Below are 13,078 nucleotides of genomic sequence, written 5' to 3' on the forward strand. Positions count from 1 at the left end.
CAGATTTATGAATGGTCTAAATAATGAACGTGTGTGGGTTTTATTTCTAACAATAGTCTTATTAGAGTGTCGGATTTCAGTGCTTAATACCTGTCAGCAGCAAGCCCCTGCCCGACCTTCACCAAAAGCAAGAAAATTAGAAGGATTTTCTTTTTTTAAAAAGCTATGCATAACTACTTAATAATGTTTTTAAAGAAAAGAAATTCTGTCCCTTCCCTGCAAATGAGACTGCAATCTAAACAGATGCTCAGACCAAAGGTACATACAGCCGACATGATGTGTGCTATTGTTCTGTTTTCTAAGGTTGCGAGGGATGCTGATTTAGGATTGTCACGCAGGAGACAAGCAATGGGCAAGCCTGCCTTACTGGGATTTCTCTTTGGTTTCTGCTTTGCTGCCCTCGCTGGTAGCAGTGCCTGTCCCAAGCTCTGTGCCTGCTACGTACCAACTGAAGTACATTGCACTTTCCGATATTTCTCCTCCATCCCACCGCAGATTTCCCAAGAAGTGGAACGCATCAATTTAGGGTATGTTTCCATAATACTGCTCAGATCCTGATGTATAGCAATGATATTTCGTTATCACGTTTAATAATAAGCATTAGAAAAGCTTCATTGGGTCACACATTGGCCCCTGAAGCCCCATATCCTTAGTTTGAAAGGTGTTGCTGACAGTTCAGTCCTCAGCAAGGTTACACCCATCTATGACCACTGAAGTCTGTGGGCTTAGAAGAATTAAGTACAGGACTGGGCTGCTAGTATACATTTTGCCCAGAGAAGGGGCAATCCAGTTGGCACCCTTAATCAATGATTCTCTTGATGCTTTGATTGTTCCCCCCATCCTTCTAAACTGAAACATCAAGTGTGAAGTTGCCAGTGTGACAGGATACCCCTCACACCCAGATAGCCTAGTCTTGGATGAGCGACTCGTTGCATATGGCTGACTGTCAGACTGTGGCTAGATAAGGCACTCTCTGCAAGGTTCCCTTTAGAAGCAAGAATAAGTCCAGTGTCTGGCAAAGGAAGTTTTATTGCAGAAAAGGTCCATTATAGTCCACTGTCCTGAATAGGAGACTCAGGATGGTACATGATCATTGTTACCAATGAAGAGCAAGCATAGGATACAGAGTAACAATACCCATCTGGAACAGCCTCCCCCCACAGTTCTCAAAACAACATCTTTCAGTCCTGGGAAGCTGCTCTCCTTCAAGGCCAATGCTTGGTGGAACGGTGTTAGACACAACAATCTCCTCTGGTGGGAATGCTGCCTGGGAACTGGTGCACCTGGGGAGAAAGCACTTAAACACTAGAAGCATTAGAAAATGGAGTCAGTACAGTTTAGATACATACTGGACCTGACATTCTGCCCCCCTTAAAATAGATCCCCCCCTGGCTTATATGGATAGCGAGTATGAAAAGCTTTGGTTAATCTAGGAGCATGAACATGTGCAGAGTTCACCCATTCATCGTAACCAGAATCAAAGTCCTTCCAGCGAATGAGGTAAAAAAGCTGGTTTCGCTTGAGCTTAGAGTCCAAGATTTGTTGTACCTCATAGTGTATTTGGTCGTCAATCAAAGTTGGAATGGGTGGAGCTTTGATGTGCCATTTGTTGTCGGTGGGAGCTCTCTTTAGAAGGCTGACGTGGAACGTATCATGCACATGGCGCAGGTTTTTAGGCAAAGTTACAGCAACAGTTACTTTATTTATTATTTTGCGCACAGGAAAAGGTCCTAGGAATTTTAGAGCGAGTTTGCGGCTGGTTTGAGCTAGCTTTAGGTTTTTTGTGGAAATATACACATGATCTCCAGGTTGTAATTCCCATTCGGCCACACGATGGCGATCTGCGTATTTTTTGTAATCCAGTTTGGCTCTTTCAAGGTGTTTCTTAATAAGAGTCCATTGCTGCGCCGCCTCCCCCCACCATGAAGATACATCTGGCAGTTTAGAGGAATGGAGAGGGGGTGCGTCTAACGGGAAGGGATCGAAGTGAGTCCCGTACACAATTTTGAATGGAGCCTCTCCCGTTGAAGCGTGTACACTGTTGTTATAGGAGAATTCGGCTAGGGGGAGGAGGTCCACCCAATTATCTTGTTGAAAATTAATGTAGCAACGAAGGAATTGTTCTAAAATTTGGTTAGTCTTTTCGGATTGTCCGTCGGTTTGTGGGTGGTGGCTTGAACTGATGCCTTGTTCAATATTCAACATTTTCAAAAGCTCCCGCCAGAAGTTGGCAACGAACTGTCCGCCGCGATCCGAAATCACCTTGGACGGAAAAGAATGTAATTTCACGATGTGTTTTAAAAACAGATCCGCTAGCTTTCGCGCGGAGGGTATAGCAGTACAGGGGATAAAGTGTGCTTGTTTGGAGAACAGATCTACCACCACTAAAATGCAATTATGTCCTTTTGAGATAGGTAGGTCAGTAATAAAATCCATGGATATTACGTCCCAGGGTCTGTTTGGCGTTTCCAATGGTTGCAGGAGACCCGGAGGCTTCCCTTTCCTGGTTTTGGCGCTGAGGCAAACAGGACAGGAACTAACGTATTGGGAAATGTCTTTGCGCATGCCCGGCCACCAAAATTGTCTTTGGACGAGATGCAAAGTTTTTAGATACCCATAATGTCCAGCAGTGGGAGCATCATGACAGCGCTGCAAAATTTCCAGTCTGAGGCTGTCTGGGACATACAACTTGCCCCCGGCCAACCAATCCCCTTGTGGGGATTGGGTCAGTTTGCTCCGCGGAGCTCTATCCCCCTCCTTCTCTATTTCAGCTTTAAGTTTCGATTTCCATTCCTGGTTGGCTGGGAGGGGCTGCTTGGCGCGGCTGCGAGTAGTCACCACGCCCCCAAGTTGCTTAGGCGAGAAGACCGTGTCGACCGTCTCCGCCCGTTTGCTCCTATGTTGGGGCATGCGCGATAGGGCGTCCGCCAAAAAGTTAGTTTTGCCCGGGAGATAATTTAGAGTGAAGTTGAATTTTGAAAAGAATTCCGCCCACCGCAATTGCTTGGCATTCAGTCTGCGTGGGCTCCGGAGGGCCTCCAAATTTTTATGATCTGTCCAGACCTCAAAAGGGTATCGCGCCCCCTCCAGCCAATGTCTCCAGTTAGTAAGGGCTGCTTTTACTGCAAAGGCCTCCTTCTCCCACACATTCCAATTCCTTTCCGCGGCAGAAAATTTTCTAGACAAGAATGCACAAGGACGCAATTTTCCATCCTCCCCCTTCTGTAGCAAAACCCCCCCTATCGCCGTATCGCTGGCGTCGACCTGTACTATGAAGGGGGATTGTTCGTTGGGGTGGGAGAGGATGGGTTCTGTTACAAATTGCTCTTTTAGGCAGTCGAAAGCCGTTTGGCAATCGGGGGTCCATTGTAATTTGGAAGAGGGCTTCTTAGCTTGGTCCCCTTTATCTTTGGTTTTCAGCAGTTCTGTTAAGGGGAGCGTGATTTGGGCGAAATTTGCTATGAAGTCTCTATAAAAGTTGGCAAAACCCAGGAAGGATTGCAGTTCTTTGCGGGTGGTGGGCGTTTGCCAATCTTGTATCGCCTGTATTTTGGCTGGATCCATTTTCAGACCCTCTTGGGAGATACAATACCCAAGGTAAGTGAGTTCTGTTTTATGGAATTCACATTTGGACAATTTGATGGGCAGTTTATTCCTCATCAAGGTGGCTAGGACCTTTTGTACCATTTGAACATGTTCTTCCTCGGTGTCCGAATAAATTAAAACATCATCAAGGTACACCACCACCCCTTTGTACAGAAATTCGTGTAGAACTTCGTTTATCATGGACATGAATACAGACGGGGCTCCCGTCAATCCAAAAGGCATAACTAAGTATTCATATTGTCCGAGGGGCGTATTAAACGCGGTTTTCCACTCATCCCCTGCCTTGATACGAACGTGGAAGTAGGCATCTTTTAGATCTAATTTCGTAAAGATCTTACCTTGGGCCACGACGTTGAGAAGGTCTCGGATGAGCGGTAGAGGATAGGCGTTGTTGGTGGACACTGCGTTCAGTCCCCGGAAATCTGTGCAGAGTCTGAGTCCCCCATCCTTCTTTTTTACGAAGAGGACCGGAGCGGCGTGGGGGCTAGAGGCTGGGCGGATGAACCCACGTTGAAGGTTGGTGTCGATGAATTTCCGGAGCTCTTCGCGTTCATGGAGACTCATGGGGTAGAGTCGTCCTTTGGGTAGCGAGGCTCCTGGTAAGATTTCCACCGCACAGTCCGTTCGTCGATGCGGGGGTAGAGTGTCCGCTTCCTCCTCCGAGAAAGCGTTTAGAAAAGGCCAGTAAGGTTCGGGTATTTGGTTGACTTCTTCTTGGGTAAGGAGGGCCTTTTCTTTCTGAGTAGGGTCTTCGCCCCAGTTTTGATTCCAACGGTGATTTTCACAGTTGGCGTGACTGAAGGTAATGCATCCCTGTGCCCAGTCTATGTAGGGGTTGTGATCACATAGCCATTTGCTGCCTAGGATTAACGGGTACTTGGCAGTAGAGCTGATGACAAAGGACCTCTTCTCCCAATGTTGTCCCATGCCTGTGATCACCGGGATGGTTTCAGTTGTAACAGGATTCATGTTGGTACCATCCATTTGTTCAAAGATTACTGGATTTTGTAAATCCCGAGTCGGTAAAACCAGTCCATTAACTAGAGCAGGGGCTATGATGTCTCTTGAGCAGCCCGAGTCAATTAGAGCTTGCACCCGAATGTGCATTTTTCTCTCTGGGTTGATCAGAGTCACGGGCATGAATAAAATGGACCCAGGTGGCCGGTTCGGTGCAGGAACGGGCTTGGGGCGGATCTGTCGTTTGGGCCCTTTTACGACAGATCCATCTCGTTTCCCGACTGGGGGCTCTCTGGATTGACTTCTGCGTTTGGGGAAGCGGGGTCGTATTCCATAACTTCTTCCGCTTCTAGTCCCCTCTCTGAGGCGGGCCTTTGGGAGGCGCCGCGGCCTCTGTTCGCTCGAGGTGCGGGAATCGGGCGTTGGAGAGTAGGAAATGGAGCAAGGGTTGGGCGCCTTAATTGAAGCGGAGGTCTTTGCACAGGCCGGTAGGGGCATTGTGCTGCAAAGTGACCGGCTTGTCCGCATTGCAAACACAGCCCTTGTTGCCATCTAGCATCTCTCGCTCCACGGGTGGCGTACCCAGCTCCCCGTCCTCCCTTCTGCAAAGTCAAGGGTCTTCTTTGTCCCGTTTGTTGTTGTTGTTCAACCAAACGGACTTCCAAGATGCGATTCTCAACTTCGCATGCAAGTTGGATCCAACCTAACAAGGTAGGGGGATTGTCCTGCATGAGGGCTCTGTCCAAAAGTCTCGGGTTTAGTCCTTGCTTGAACAGGATGATTTTGGTGGACTCCTCACACCTAGGGCATTTGGCAGCCAATTGTCGGAATTTCGTGATATAGTCTCTCGCTGACATGCTGCCCTGTTTAATGGCCTGCAATTCTGTTCGGGCCCGGGTTTCCTCTAAGGGGTCTTCATATTGTGCTCGAATAGCATCTACCAACCCCTGGAGAGTATCGAGTTCTGGGGCCCCGATATTATATAGTCCTACGTACCAGTCCGCTGCTTTCCCTTGTAAGCGGGAGCCGAGATGTTCAATTTGGCTGGCCTCGCTGCCGAAGAGGTGTCCCCACCGGTTGAAAAATTGCACGACTTGCACTAGAAAAAAGCCCAGTTTGGAGGGATCCCCATCAAAAGTGGCTTCCAGTTTCACCCAACCCATTGGGAGGTCTTGCCTCGGAGCCGGTGCTGGGTAGAAGTCCGCCGGAAGCATCAATGGCACTTGAGGTATAGGGGGTGCTAGCGGTGCTGGTTGCGCTGGCGGCGGCATCACCGGTTGAGCCGGGGGTAACGGCCTCGGCTGGGCTGGCGGTGGTGCTCTCGGCTGGGCTGGTGGTGGTGCTCTCGGCTGGGCTGGTGGCTGCAGTCTGGGTCGGGCAGGCGGCTGCAATCTCGGTCTGGCTGGTGGCAATGCAGGAGGTGCTGGCCGTAGCGGTTGAGGTGGAGGTGGTCGGTGCGGCGGAGTAATGGTCGGCCGCTGAGGGGTGGGTTGGTGGGGTCGTAGTGGTGTAGGCCCCATCGGTTGGTTCGGAGGTGGTCTTACGGGCTGCTCCAGTGGCAAACGTATCGGCTGCAGCGGCGGGGTTAGTTGTGGTCGAAGCGGAAGGGGCTGCAGCGGCGAAGGCTTAATGGGTGGTGGGCCGCGCGGGCTTGCCCCTCTTGGTGTCGTGTCTCTGGGACGCACAGGCTGGTCTTGTGGCGCCGGTAGATCTTCCCCCGGGGTTTGCTGAATAGGAACCACTTCTAGCGGTTGTTGCGGTAATTCCTCCTCAGAAGGGGCCGGGAGTTCTTCCGTCTGACCCGGCCGAACTGTTGTTGGAGAGGCGGGAGGGTGTATCACTGTCGTCTCGGTTGGACGGGTTGGTCCCTCTCCTTCTCTTGGCTCCTCCGCTGGAGTCTCCTCGGGAGACGGATCCCCGTCCAATTTAGGGGGTTCCGTTGGAGTCCCTCCGGGTACCTCAGCTGGAGTATCCCCGCTCGGCGGAGTTTCGTTTAGTCCAGGGTGTTCCGCGGGCGATTCTCCCGGTTCTTCAGGGTAGGATTCCTCCTCTCCCGAAGGTAGCGGCTGCTGCGGGTCGACCTCCACTGGATAGGACATGACACTTTGAAGGGTGGCAATTTGTATCGCCATTTCTTCAGGCGAGATTCTCTCTCCTGCCCCCATTGACGAGATTAGGTGAATGGCATGAGCCAAACTTTCCTCCATATCGATCAGCCTAGCTTCCAACTGTTGCATTCGGCTAGGACCCGGTTGCCCCATCATGGAACCTCCCTCAGTTGTACTCACCGGGGAAAACGGCCCCCAGGGCGGAGGATCGCCTTGATCGACTCGCGATCTCGCTGCTAGAATTCCTTTGGCTAGGCCCGTCACGGCCGAGATGCCGGAGTCTACAGCATGGGTACGGCTTTGTATTTGCACCCAACTTTGCTCAGGAACTTCCGTTGGCTCTTTCCACGGGGCAAGTTCCGAATAATCCCAACTCAGGGCGCCGCGGTGAGATGTGTTCCCGTCCGTCCGTTCGGTCGTCCGGTTCCAAAACAGCCACGGTTGGCTGCTGTCCAGCTCAGGGACCGTCTCTAGGCTTCGGCGCCCGTCCATCGAAACTCTTGGATGTAGCCCTCCGGCCCGGCGCTCCCGTGTTTCTCGGGGTCGGGCTCCCCACTCCGACGGGGTGGGTAGCGAGAGCAAGGGAAGAGCTGTAGCCCTCGGCCTTGTCCCCTCACTGCTGAGGTCGATGAGAGGCGGTGTAGGCGTCGAAGCACCAGCCCCGGCTGGCACCTGCGATTCTTGGGGTTGCACTGTTTGACTGTCGGGGGACGCATACGGATCAAACAAAGGATCCCTGTCCGGGACTACCTTGGATTCCGCTGGGCCCGACTCAGGCATGATTGGTAACAAAATGTCAGACTGTGGCTAGATAAGGCACTCTCTGCAAGGTTCCCTTTAGAAGCAAGAATAAGTCCAGTGTCTGGCAAAGGAAGTTTTATTGCAGAAAAGGTCCATTATAGTCCACTGTCCTGAATAGGAGACTCAGGATGGTACATGATCATTGTTACCAATGAAGAGCAAGCATAGGATACAGAGTAACAATACCCATCTGGAACAGCCTCCCCCCACAGTTCTCAAAACAACATCTTTCAGTCCTGGGAAGCTGCTCTCCTTCAAGGCCAATGCTTGGTGGAACGGTGTTAGACACAACAATCTCCTCTGGTGGGAATGCTGCCTGGGAACTGGTGCACCTGGGGAGAAAGCACTTAAACACTAGAAGCATTAGAAAATGGAGTCAGTACAGTTTAGATACATACTGGACCTGACACTGACAACAGTTATGGTGTGGACTGGGGGCTTGAAACAGTAACAGTGCAGATTTACTTGAGTCAAGGTAGACTGAAGTGATGGTGCCTAGAACGGCACTGTAAGAGAGGGTTGCTTGCTGGAGGTGGATTGCTTTCACCAGCCTTGCCTGCCCCCTCTCCCACCACGTACCCAAGGTATAAAGGCTGTTGCATGGGAAATGTTGAGGAATGGCATATTCTTGTAATGTGTTCAACTGCCATGTCCGAATGCTGAGTTGTTGGATGTGGGACATTTTCAAACACAGTTCTATTTTTAAAAAGGGAAGAAGGGTTTTACAGTCAGGCCTTACTGAATTATTTCTTTCTTAGTTTTGATCTCCAACATGCAATTTGTACAGCATTTTAACCGTGTTAGGGCTTTGGGGTGTGTGTGACATTTTCCCTTTCAACATCCCTACCAAACAGTCATGCCCATTACACAGGTGAAATGCAGAAGCCCCCAAGACAGGGACTGCCTCAGGAATACTGACAGAATCTGTGGCCTAATGCAGATTTTATGAGCAGATTTTAAAGCAGTGCAAATCAGTGGCTGCTGAATGCCTTCCAAGCACAGCATGCAGCAAATCGTTTGCTACCTTGGAGTGTCTGCAAGGCCTAGTGTGAAAGGAGAGGCTGAGCATTTCCAAGTTCTTTGCGCATGCAAGAAGGTCAAGGGATATCCTCTCTTGCTTTCAGAGACACTTCCCTAATCTTCGTTTTCTACAAGGAGAATTTGAGTATCTGCCAGGCAGAGAATCATGGTGGCCAGGAAACTGCATCTGTGTAACATACTGATTTAAATAAAATGTACATTTCTTAATAATTAGGGTGCACTTATGTTTCATTTAGAATTGTTTACAGTTTGGTGGCTCCCACCTCAAAAGGGTACTATATAGCTGCAAATATTATAACAATAATAATAACATTCGATTTATATACCTCCCTTCAGGACAACTTAATGCCCACTCAGAGTGGTTTACAAAGAATGCCATTATTGTTGTTGTGGGTTTTCCGGGTTGTATTGCCGTGGTCTTGGCATTGTAGTTCCTGACGTTTCGCCAGCAGCTGTGGCTGGCATCTTCAGAGGTGTAGCACCAAAAGACAGAGATCTCTCAGTGTCACACACTGTCTTTTGGTGCTACACCTCTGAAGATGCCAGCCACAGCTGCTGGCGAAACGTCAGGAACTACAATGCCAAGACCACGGCAGTACAGCCCGGAAAACCCACAACAACCATCGTTCTCCGGCCGTGAAAGCCTTCGACAATACAATGCCATTATTATCCCCACAACAAACACCCCGTGAGGTGGGTGGGGCTGAGAGAGCTCCAGAGTGCTGTGACTAGCCCAAGGTCACCCAGCTGGCTTCAAGTGGAGGAGTGGGGAATCAAACCCAGTTCTCCAGATTAGAGTCCCGCGCTCTTAACCACTACACCAAACTGGCTCAGAACTGTATCAAAATTATCAACTGGCTGAAGCACCTACTTTATGAGAAACTGGTAAAAGTATTTTGTGCTTCTGAGTTTATACAAAAAGATGAGAGGGAGGGGGTGATGACACGTGACAGATATTTATCTTTCTCCACACAATTAATACATTTTACAGTTACAATTTACAGATTTTTTTCTTCTTCCATTGGGGTCACTTCATACAATTAGGCTGTTTGTCCAGGATAGGGAAAAAAATAAGTATTTTTTCCCCAAAGGTTTCATTTCAAGGAATTCATTGCCCTAAGACCGACTGATGGCCACTGGCTAAAATGGCTTTAAAAGGAGATTAGCCAGAGCAATGGAATTCATTTTCTGCTGTAGTATTTCTTAATTAGGCTGAAGGTGGGGGGCGGGGTCTGGCTTAGTGGCAGAATATCTGCTTAGCGTGCAGAGGTCCCAGGTTGAATCCCTGGCATCTCCTGTTAAAAGGAATGGGTAGTGAAGTGATGTGAAAGATCTCCGCCGAAGGGCCTGGAGAGCTGCTGCCAGTCTGAGTGGACTATACTGACCATGATGGACCAGTGGTCGAAAGCAGCATCATATGTGTTCAAGACAGGGATGTTGGCTTCATATGCATTTCTGGGCTTTCTCTGAGTCATCTGACTAGCCTCTCAGGGATACCATGCTGGACTACATGGGTTCGCTGTCTGATACAACATGGGTCTTTTAAAGTTAAAGCAGGGTCTACCAAATTGAGAAGTTATAGGAAATCCATCTGTAACCCAAACACTCCACTCCAGTGTAAAAGCTCAGTGGGGTAGAGACAGGGATTTCACTATTGCAAGGGCTCCAACAAGTCAGAATCTTTTCTCCACCTTAAAAGGATGGGTTCAGCTGCTATTTGTTATGCTTTGTTGTTCTAAATAAATCAAAGAAATTGCGCTGTTTCCTAAAATCCAAGTCGTGCAGGACAGCTGCACATCCACTCATACAGAACCTGCTTACCACACTCACTCCCATCTGCAAGTGGGTCTAGGGACGGCCACAGATGTAGAACACACGGGTTAGCTGCACACTGGGAAGCAGTAACGTGGCTCCGATTGGTTGGTATTACTTTTTGTATTAGGTTGTGTATTTTGTTGACATTTGATATTTTATTTTAGTTTAGTTTTATGAGTCAGTTGTAACTGTAGTATTGTATTCTGATTTTGTGGTAATAATGGTTAGGAGCTGCATCTTGGAACAGGAGTATAGACTTTTAAAATAAATAAAATCCATTTATAGCTATAATTGCGGGAATCAAGATAACTTTTTTTTAAAGATATGACAGTTAAAATATGCTAACATGCATTTGCAAAAGAGAGACACTGTTTTTGTTTGTTTTACCTTCGAACTATAGCTGACTGACTAAACCCAGATCTGGAATGAAATGTTTGTTACAGTTACAACAGTTTGGTTAAACTGACTGAAACAGATTTTTCTGGCCTGGAGAAGCTGGAGTTGTTGATGTTGCACAGTAATCAGATACATACAATCCAGGACAGGACATTCTCTGATTTACGTTCGTTGCAGGTAAGGAGGAGATAGAAATTATTATCTATTGTTGGTGTTGTTTAGATCCATGCTGAATTTTTACTTTCAAATGTTTAAGGAAGAGATTGTGTTTTCATGGGTATAGTTTCAGGTGGGAAGCAGTGTTGGTCTGCAGTAGAACAGCAAGATTTGAGTCCAGTAGCACATTAAAGACCAGCAAGATTTTCAGGGCATAAGCTTTCAAGAGTCAAAGCTGCCGTCATCAGATACCATCTGACAAAGAGTATCTGATGAAGTGAGTTTTGACTCTCAACAGTTTATGCCCTGAAAATCTTGTTGGTCTTTAGGTGCTCCTGGACTCAAATCTTGTTTTTCATGGGGAATGATGCAGAAATTTGCTGCAGCATACTCACATGCAATGACCCTCTAAATACTGAACACATTCCACCCCACCCCCTAAGCTTTAACATCCAAAGGTTATTGATTACACATCTTCAAATGACGTGTACATTTGGGTTCAGTTTCTCTTTCATTCTTTTTTTTAATTGACAGATCTTAAAAATGAGCTATAACAGAGTGAAAGTTGTTCAAGCAGATACTTTTCATGGTCTCACAAGTTTGGTACGTTTGCACATGGATCATAATCAAATCGAATTTGTAAGCCCCAAAGCTTTCTATGGTCTTACATCACTGAGGCTGGTCCACTTGGAAGGAAATGTACTTAAACAACTTCACCCAGACACTTTTGTCACCTTACGCTACATCCGAATATTCAAAACGTCCTCCATAAAGCATATCTACTTGTCTGACAACTTCCTTACTTCACTGCCACAAGATATTTTCTCTTACATGTCTGAGCTAGAGAGCCTCTATCTTCATGGAAACCCCTGGACTTGCGATTGTGCACTGAAGTGGTTTGCTGAGTGGGCAGAACATCATAAAGGTATTGAACATTCTCACTTTGTACGTTTAAAGTTTTGGAACCATACTGAACATCTGTTGTTCTAAAGATTATGCGAACACGTGAAGGTGCCATAGCTTCTCCTAGTTCGTTGTTGTCTGTTCTGGTTAGCAGCAGCTCTCCATGGTCTTGGCAGAGAAAAATCTTCTACCTGAGATTCTGTAATTGTAGATGTTTCGGATTGAACCCAGTTTTCTTCCTGTTCTCTCACCACTAAGTCGCAAGCCCTTCACAGACACTGGTCTCCTCAAAGGAGTTCTGATTTTCCCACAACTTTGTACTTAAGTTCTCTGAAGTTTAGGCACTGCTGTAATTGTTAGTATTTTCAGTGAAGTGTCCTATACCTTTTCAGAATAAAAACATCCAGATCATGTAACTATGTCATCCTTTTCACATGTTGGATCCCACAAAGGATTTCCAGGGATAGAAAGGGGTGTGCAGTTTTCATCAAGTTGCCTTTCCTGCAGACCCGTCTACCCAGGAGCAGCATTTAAAGAGGAATTTGGCCTCCAATAGGAGCTAAGGAAGTCACACTGCATAGATGATAATCCTTTCTAGCCACGCAAATCCTCTGTGGGATCCAATTGATATTTTTGTATTAACACTTTCAATTTTTTAATTTATGAAAACAGCAGAGTTTGTTAGTTTTATTAAATGTATTGTTTTCATAACTAATCGTAACCAAAATATTTTTCTTCACTGCTTCTTAAATAGACAGAGTGATAGATGATTTTGGGTAAGGATGATACAAAAGTGAAAGATTGTACCAAAAGTGTCTGGAGACTTTACAGTTCTTACAGAGAACTCCCAGGGGACAGTGGCCTTTGTTTCTGCCTTACATTTTTCCATAGTTACAGAAGAAGAACACAACTCTCCCCTCCCATCTACGAAGGGACTTGTGTTACTAATTACGTTGAGGATATTACAAACTCTGGATAAGTTAAGAGAAATTTGTCTGAAACCAAACACTTTCTCTCAAAAATTCCTCTTACAATGTTTACCAGAGGTTTTTAGGTATAAGAATTGATACGCCACTGGCCAGACCCTATGTTATCAGTTATTATGAGAACACCTTTTATGTAAAGGTTGTTAAGAAAGGCAATTTTGTTCTGATGGACGTCCAATTACAATACCAGATAGAAAAATATCAAAGCTGTGTACTATGAGAAATATTCATCCCAACATCCCAGCTTCTGAGCTGGTCCCAGTTTCTCTCAGCAGTGTCTCATTGATGATTGAATACCTGTTTGCTCTT

General features: G+C 47.1%; 1 protein-coding gene across 1 annotated transcript in view; it reads left to right on the top strand.

The window, feature by feature from the left end:
* The first annotated feature begins 273 nt into the window (after positions 1 to 273).
* IGSF10 (immunoglobulin superfamily member 10) overlaps positions 274 to 13,078 on the top strand; it is a 29,823-nt gene continuing 17,018 nt past the window's right edge. The window contains exons 1-3 of the mRNA XM_054983885.1: positions 274 to 527; positions 10,772 to 10,901; positions 11,415 to 11,805. Coding sequence (XP_054839860.1) covers positions 274 to 527; positions 10,772 to 10,901; positions 11,415 to 11,805 — 775 coding nt within the window. The remainder of the gene's footprint in view (positions 528 to 10,771; positions 10,902 to 11,414; positions 11,806 to 13,078) is intronic.

Source organism: Eublepharis macularius, chromosome 6, assembly GCF_028583425.1.
Source record: "Eublepharis macularius isolate TG4126 chromosome 6, MPM_Emac_v1.0, whole genome shotgun sequence".
In the NCBI taxonomy this organism is placed as follows: domain Eukaryota; kingdom Metazoa; phylum Chordata; class Lepidosauria; order Squamata; family Eublepharidae; genus Eublepharis; species Eublepharis macularius.